Raw genomic sequence first — 8,725 nt, forward strand, 5'->3', positions numbered from 1 at the left:
GTTCAATCTAGTGTATATATGTAGCTCTACTCTGAAGAGATACAAGGATCACCTGTCTGAATGCTTCTCTTCCAAGGCAGACTGCACAGTGTATACCACACTGCTAAACTGCAACCTTGAGTAAGAAGTTTTGAATAAGGATGATACCATTTATTGGCTAACTTAAAGAGGATCTGTAACATTAAAAAATTCCCCTGGGGGGTACTATTGCACAGCCTGACAATTTGTCGGCTGTGCGTTCAGTGGGCTGCAGTGAGACCACAGTGGGACGGAGGAGGACGAAGGAAGCCTCGATAGGATGCAGAGGCTTCCCCCTACCGAGGAGAGTACCCCCCGGGAACTTTTTTTTATTACAGAGTCTCTTTAAAAGAAAAAAAGTTTAAGGGCCCTCTCACTACATCTATTGCAGAATAATTCTGCATATCGCCTCTTTGCCTATACAATTCTATGAGGCTGTCACATCTATGCATTGTAATGGATTGCAATATTCTAACTCCCTGCATGCAGGCTTTAAAGTCTATGTCCAGTCTCCATTGCAGTTCACACTCCTGACATTTGTATTATGCAATGTGCAGTGTGAATCCAGCCTAATGCTGGGAATACACGTTTCGTTTTTGCCTTCGTTTTAGCCTTCAATTCGTTCGGTAAACGAATCGAGTGTTGAAAACGTATGTGAAAATAGTCATAATCTCATTATAGTTTCGATTATTAGACCCCAAAAACGAACGACTAGTGATCGAACATGTTTGATATTAGCTCTCTTTATCCATCTAATCGAGCCATTGGTAGGCTTGATGGCTGTTCAGATCGATTATATATTCGTTTATGCCGTCCGTCCCTGTACTACGTTTCGTTTCTTTGCAGCCTTCGATCATTGGAAAAACGAAACCATCAGAATCGAAAAAAAAAACGAAACCGTGGGTGGTGATATTAACCGTACGATCGATTATTTCGGGATCTTAACCACTTGCCGACCGCACACTCATAACGTGCGTCGGCAAAGTGGCAGCTGCAGGACCAGCGACGCAGTACTGCGTCGCCAGCTGCAGCTTAATTAATCAAGAAGCAGCCGCTCGCGCGAGCGGCTGCTTCTTGTCAAATCACGGCGGGGGGCTCCGTGAATAGCCTGCGGGCCGCCGATGGCGGCTCGCAGGCTAGATGTAAACACAAGCGGAAATAATCCGCTTTGTTTACATTTGTACGGCGCTGCTGCGCAGCAGCGCCGTAAGGCAGATCGGCGATCCCCGGCCAATCAGTGGCCGGGGATCGCCGCCATGTGACAGGGGACGTCCTGTCACAGGCTGCACAGGACGGATAGCGTCCTGTGCAGCCCAGATCTCCCGGGGGCAGCAGGTAGGAGAGGGAGGGGGGGAATTTCGCCACGGAGGGGGGCTTTGAGGTGCCCCCCCCCGCCACCCACAGCAGGCAGGAGAGATCAGACCCCCCCAGCACATCATCCCCATAGGGGGGAAAAAAGGGGGGCAATCTGATCTCTCTGCCTGCACGCTGATCTGTGCTGGGGGCTGCAGAGCCCACCCAGCACAGATCAGCTAAAACAGCGCTGGTCCTTAAGGGGGGGTAAAGGGTGGGTCCTCAAGTGGTTAAAGGACAAAAGGCACAATCGAAACGAAGGTTTAAACGAAGGCAAAAACGAAACGTGTATTCCCAGCATAAGATAATAAACCTTCTTCAGACCCTATTCCTGTATGCAAGATGCATCCTTGAGTGAAAGTTTACTCTATAAGATGATGACTTACAGTTTAGGCATGGACATTGTTCTGTATTGTTCTCCCCGTTCCTGTGAATGGTCCCCATCCTTCCAGAGTGCAGACAGGAACAGAAGAGTACAAGCAGAGAACCATTATCAGCCCAAACTGAAGATCACAGATATGAGTGTACAACTTTCACACAAAATGGACAGTGATGGGTGGGCTTGTAGGCCAAGAAATAAGCAAGCTGTCAAAGTGCAGAAACAATAGATGTGATGTACCCAGAATAAAAGCAGCTTTGAAATGTAAAACCCCCTACACACTAGATGAAACTCAGCCGAAGTTGCCTACAACAGCTGCCTCTGTCAAGAATCTAGCATGCAGCAGCCCCCAACTCACCTCGGTCAGCAATTCGCCTGGTGGATCACTTTGGCCCAGTGGCAGCAGAAAGCATTGCTCAGTCAACCCTCCTGTCTCCTGTCTACATAGCAACAGAAGACCATGTCTGTACAGTGTTGGCCCTGCAAGTGTTTGACAGTCAAGGGGACCTCATAACTCCTCCAGGAAGACAAATTGGTAATTAAAGGGACTCCGAGCAGTGCAGAAACTATGGAAAGATGCATATCATTTTAAAGCTCTCTTTCTCCATTTTCCAATGATATATAAACCACCACCCTACGTCTTTTAGTTTTCGCTATTTTCGCGATTGAAATTGCCGCGACCGCGAAAATAGAGAAAATTAAAAGGTGTAGGGCAACGATTTAGGTGTCGTCAGAAAGAGGAGAAAGAGAGCTTTAAAATGATATCCATCAAGCCATAGTTATATTGTATTACACAGGACGACACTTTCCCCAGTGTCAGCAGCTCCATTCTGCTGAATGCAGCTGCTGACTTTGACAAAAAGTCGCCCTGTGTAATACAATATAACTATGACTTGATGGATATCATTTTAAAGCTCTCTTTCTCCTCTTTCTGATGACACCTACATCGTTGCCTTACGCCTTTTAGTTTTCTCTATTTTCGCGATCGAAATCGCGGCCGTGGCAATTTCAATCGCGAAAATAGCGAAAACTAAAAGGCGTAGGGTGGTGGTTTATATATCACTGGAAAGAGGAGAAAGAGAGCTTTAAAATGATGTGCATCTTTCCATAGTTTCTGCACTGCTCGGAGTCCCTTTAAGTATAGTTGCATTATTAATCAGGGAACAATCTGGGATTTATTTTATATACAATCAAGTTAGATCCTTTAAGTCTATGGCTGGCTTAGGACATGCAATATAAATGTACTCTATATAGCATAACAGATTATGGATATTTCAGTGAAAATCCTTACCAGTTTGTAGAAGACCAGCCCCACTGTCCTTGACTCCAAAGTGTTGCTGAATGTCCAGGAGAACACCTGTAAAGCACAGAAAACATGGATTCATTTACATGCCTTCTATACACATTTGTGCGTGAGATTCTGTTCAACCAAAGCCGTATACATCTCACTTACAGTGATTGGTCTGAGAATATACTTGGTGTGCTTATGTCTGAGAAGTGATTTAGCTCATGCACGGTTAAGTTAAAGCAGATAAAAAGATTTACTTGGAATTTCAAGGAGTAAAGGTGGACATATATCAGACAACTTGGCAGCCGATCGACCATCCAATTCGATTATTATAATCGGAATGGATGAACATCGGTGCTGCCAAGTGCATGCCCGATCTATAATGCGGCCCATTTCGGGCTGAAATTAGTCACATTAATTGGTCGGACATGCTGCAAGATATAGGACCAACTTGCTCGATTGGGTGTGCGATGACAGCAGCAAGCGATAACAGGATGAGCGACAAACCCTATGAAACCCTTGATGCTGTACCGCCTAATGTGCACTGTATCCGACTCCCCCCTCCCTGTGCATTATACATTACCTGTCCATGGCCGCCATTTGTCCTCCGCTGGTTCCATGTGCTGTGGCCGTCCAAACATGTGCCCCGTGTGGTTGTCAAATCAACGCAGGTGCTTGTGTGACATCATGTAAACGCCCCCGTTAGTCATGGGCAAGAACATGAGGTGCTTGTATGAAGGACAGCGTCCGGAGACAGCAGAAGACTAGCGACGGCCATGACAGGTAATGTATAGTGCACTTGGCACCAGGGGGGTACACTGCACATTAGGAGGACAGCGTAGGGCTGGCGAAGCGGCGGATGCGACGTCACAAGGCTGATTCCTGATCAATTTCAGCTTGAAATTGATTGGAAATCGGCCTTACGTTGTATGAGCTGCCACCAGATCTCTCTCTAATCAAATTAGAGAGAGATTGGTCTCTTGGTCAAATCTGCCCATCATCGCTAGATGTATGGCTACCTTTACTCTGGATTTAGTTAAAAAAAAAAAAAAGTGACTTAGTAAAAGTAGAGGAAATGTGGAAACAGTTTAATAGCGGGAAACAGAATAAAGACACGGGCAGCTATGTCTACGCATGGCAACGCCTAATGTACCATCTCCGCAGGACACCAGTACAAATGCTTCCCAAATGTTCTCAAATTTAGGTCATTCAAGCCCAACAAAGAGCGCCAGGAAACCTGTGCATTTCATCTTAAGTGGATTTGCTTCTATGGCCGGAGAGTAGATCACTGCACTTAAATGCAAGTGCTTTTCCCTCTGCTTTTATCATGCAGGCTGAGCATTATGCAGCTTCTTTATTACAAATGACTGATGATGAAAAGGAGAACAAGATTGGTAAGATAGATTCTATTGTAGCTCTGCCTTCCATTAGCTATAGAAGTTTCTTCCTGCAGCAGATAGATTTTTCTTAGGAAACATTAAATTGGAACACTGATATTTCTATGAAACATTTATTTATGGAGCGTATCTTATAGGGGTGACTTCATAAAGCATTGCAGGAATTGTTACATTAATGTTGTTCCCTCTGTCTCACTCTGAAATTGTTTTACTATTAGCCTGTCTGTAATGTACTTCGTAAAATAACTGTGTCGATATGATTGATTGATTGATATGGATTGATAATCTACCAACCAGGCATCTAAAATTGGAAAATGTAAATCTTGGGCAAGTGTGAAAGAATTATGGCTCTTTGACATAGGAGTCCGAACTGTGCGCACATTGGGCAAGTTCAGCCTTCTTTTTGCCGAGTGCCTTCTGGCAGCCAAAGGCAATGCTTGTAACCTATGCATGCCAGCGTTTGACACGCGGTGCAGCTACCTGGCAGCACAAGACTGCCTTGCCTCTGAGTGTGACTGTAATTGTGCTTAAATGCGACTCCATGGGGTTGATTAATAAAGCTTACTTATTTTCCACCCTAACTGTAAGGAGAGCTAATACATGTTATAAATAAGGAGAGATAATTCATGATAAGTCATTTAAGGTGAGATAAATTATGAGTTAATAAGGTCAGGTAATTCAACAGAAAAGCTTTGTGAATCGGCCCCCATGAGAAGGGATCCTCCAAACTGCCTGTACCAAATGCTAGCAAGCATCTGGCAGGTACACCAGAGCAGCTGACTGACACTGGATTCACTGCCTTCATATTCCTATGTAAAACAGGCCTTAACGTCAACCAGAGATGAGAGTGATTATAGAGGCTGCCATTTATATTTCCTTTTAAACGATACCAGTCAGCAGCCCTGCTGGTCTATTTAGCTGCAGTAGTGTCTGAATCACTCCAGAAACAAGCATGCAGCTACTGTTGTCAGATCTGGCGACAATGTCAGAAACACCTGATCTGATGCATGCTTGTTCAGGGTCTATAGCTAAAAGTATTAGAGGCAGAGGTCCAGCAGGGAAGCCAGGCAACTGGTATTGCTTAAAAGGAAATAAATATGGCAGCCTTCATACAACTCACCTCAGGTTCACGTTAAGAAAATGGAATAGCTGAGAAGTGTTCCTATTAAGTTGAATGCAATTTCAAGTTTGTTTAGGGAATGTAAAAATGTTAAAGATATAAACAGGAAGGGAAATTACTCCATGTTGAACATAGACAGCAACAAAAATCTGAGGTTCCATCCCTTCCCAGTTCTGCTATAATGCCATCACCTTGGGGATTCCCTCCTTTACTTCGCGTGTCATAGAAAAAAATTAAGGAGAAACCTACTTAACCCCCTCCCGAACACCTAACGCCGATCGGCAGTGGGAAGGTGGCAGCTACTGGACTGCTGATTGGAGTCAGGGCCTGTAGGCGGAGACTAGCGGGCAATGCGTGCCCATTCCCCACTGAGTTATGGAGCGGAAACTGTAAACAGCCGGCCAGTCGCGGTCGGAGCTGGCAGGCTGTAAAAAAAAAAAACTAAACCGTTTTCATTTGTATAGCGTTGCGATCTATTATTATTATTATTTTTTATTTATATAGCGCCAACATCTTCCGTAGCGCTGTACATAGTACAAACAAATAATGGGCTCTAGCGCAGTGCTGTACGGGGGAAAAGCTCTGTCATTTTGCTGTCCCCTGGAGTGGCTCACAATCTGATCCCTTTCATAGGCTGATGAGGTGATCGTAATAAATAGATCTCGGGGGGAGGGAAGTGGGAGAAAGGGAAAAAAAATAGGCTATTTTATTATATATATATATATCGCAACAGCAATCAGATCCCACCAACAGAAAGCTCTGTTGGTGGGAAGAAAAAGGCAGTAAACTTAATTTGGCTGCTAAGTTGTATTGTTACGAACAATAAACTGTTAAAGCTGTAGAGTACAGAATTGTAAAAAATGGCCTTGTCACTAGGGGGGTGTAAACCTGTGGTCCTCAAGAGGTTAATGGGGACAGAGAATATACACACTTTCACTGTAAATTTCCTTCTGAAACAGTTTAATGTTCATCCTTCAATGTAATTTTGTTTTGGGAGAATCTGTATGTGGGGGGGACAGGTCAGTATAAAAGACACACTGAGTTGAAATGTCCCATACTCTGTCATTTTTTGTGCTTAAATAAGTGCTTTTATGTTACTGAGTTACTACCAGTGACATACTTGTCATATTGCTTCCCATGAGATACACAAGGGTTCACACACAAGGAGAGGCATGCTTTATCTACATTCTACAACATAAAAGATGATGAAACCAATACTCTATAGGCAGGGCAGTATCGCCCCTTTCAATGAATCATGTCCCTTTATGTTTCAGTTCCCATTGTAGGAAACATTTTAGCAGCTGGGATAACAGTATCACGCTCGATCATAACTCCATACATTCATCGCTATAGTCTCTTTTGTCCAAGCAGCATTTGATCTTTAAGGTGCTTTGTTGTATACTGCAGGTATCCTTTTCAGCTTGTGAGTTTTACTGAATCCATTTAGTCTCGAGAGGAACATAATCTGCCTGCAGAGTGTGACAAGATCCATCATTGCTTCATGTGAAGCAGTAAAAATATATTTTAAGAAATTGGATGATCATGACTACAGACTTCTATTTTGGACTTCGTACTAATATGACATTATGACAGCACTAGAGGGCCTCCTGAAGCTCCAGACTATATATTAGTTATGTCCTATATTTTTAGTGCCAAAATATCACAGTCATTCACAGAATGCAGAGAACTAGGACTAGATTTGCCAACAGGCACAGTAGACATGCTTAGAGATTAGTGGATGTTGAGGAGGTAGAAAAATCTATCTGGCCTTTCCTCCGGTCCAATTCTCATCTTCCTCCAGCTGCAGAGTGTGTACACTAAATATTGTATAATTACCCACTTAAAGGGAACCTTAACTGAGAGTGATATGGATGTTTCCTGTTAAACAATACCAGTTGCCTGGCAGTCCAGCTGATCTCTGTGGCTGCAATAGTGGCTGAATCACACCCTGAAACAAGCATGCAGCTAATCCAGTCTGAATTCAGTCAGAGCACCTGATCTGCATGCTTGTTCAGGGGCTGTGGCTAAAAGTATTAGAGACACAGGATCAGCAGGCGATTCAGGCAACTGGTATTATTTTAAAAGGAAAAATCCATATCCTTCTCAGTTTAGGTTCCCTTTAAGGACCAGGCCATTTTTACCTGCTCTGTGCTGCATAGGCTCTCCAGCCCACAGCACAGATCAGGATAGAGCCAGGGCGACCAGACTTTCCTGCTGGGGGGGGTCTGATCGCCGCCGACTATTTTCGCCTTGCAGGGGGGGTGGCTCTTCAAAGCCCCCCTCCGCAGCGATTTTCGGCCTCCCTGTCCTTCCCTCCCTCCCCTCTTTCCCCTGGGTGGCGCAGGACGGAGATCCGTCCTGCACCGCCTCTAATAGGCTTCAGCCTATCAGACTGCAGCAACCCCCGGCCAACCAGAGGCCGGGGATCGCCGATCTCCTTTACAGCAGCAGCGCCGTATGATGTAAACAGCAGGGATTTCTTCCCCGCGTGTTTACATTTCGCCTGCGAGCCGCAATCAGAGGCTCGCAGGCAGTTCACGGAGACACCCTCCGTGAACTGACATGGAAAGGCCACTAGTACGAGCGGCCGTTTCCATGTAAAACCACTTAAACACCTAGGTCCGCCGATCGGCTGACCGTGGACGTTTCGTGGTTACCGGTTTACCTGCATCCTTTCCTTGGCAATTCATTGGTCATGTGTATGGGTGTAAACAACAAATGATATGGCCGCCCAGCAAAACTTTGATGGTAAATCCCAATATTTACACCGTTTCCCTTGCCTACACCAGGTGACCCTCAGAACCTGGGGGCCCATCTTACGTTGGTCATAAAACAAGTGTGGCCATTGTAACCTTCACTCCTATATCAAGTATGGCCATATATACACCTGATCTGAAGGATGGACCCCTTTATTGGAGTGCAGTAGTATTTGGGGTCCCCTTACAGCTCTTGGCCTCCTGCGGTCACAGGGGCAGCTCCCCTGTAGTTACACCCCTGGTCATTTGGTCCCTGTACCTGACGTATATCAATCCTGTCTTCTGATACGGTTCAAGTGATTCCTGTTACCTGTAGCCTGTCACATGATAGAGTCACATGGCAGGGGCAAAACAGGTTGTTAACAAGGGGCACACAGTAGGAGCAGAAGGTGAGGCTGCCAAAACACAGGGTAG

General features: G+C 45.1%; 1 protein-coding gene across 2 annotated transcripts in view; it reads right to left on the bottom strand.

Annotated features, from left to right (window-relative positions):
• The window catches only part of SPNS2 (SPNS lysolipid transporter 2, sphingosine-1-phosphate), a 161,334-nt gene that overhangs the window by 79,858 nt on the left and 72,751 nt on the right, over positions 1–8,725 (bottom strand). For both annotated transcript variants that reach the window (XM_068268501.1, XM_068268499.1), the window contains exon 2: positions 3,042–3,107. In XM_068268501.1, the coding sequence (XP_068124602.1) occupies positions 3,042–3,107 (66 nt within the window). The remainder of the gene's footprint in view (positions 1–3,041; positions 3,108–8,725) is intronic.

Source organism: Hyperolius riggenbachi, chromosome 2, assembly GCF_040937935.1.
Source record: "Hyperolius riggenbachi isolate aHypRig1 chromosome 2, aHypRig1.pri, whole genome shotgun sequence".
In the NCBI taxonomy this organism is placed as follows: Eukaryota; Metazoa; Chordata; class Amphibia; order Anura; family Hyperoliidae; genus Hyperolius; species Hyperolius riggenbachi.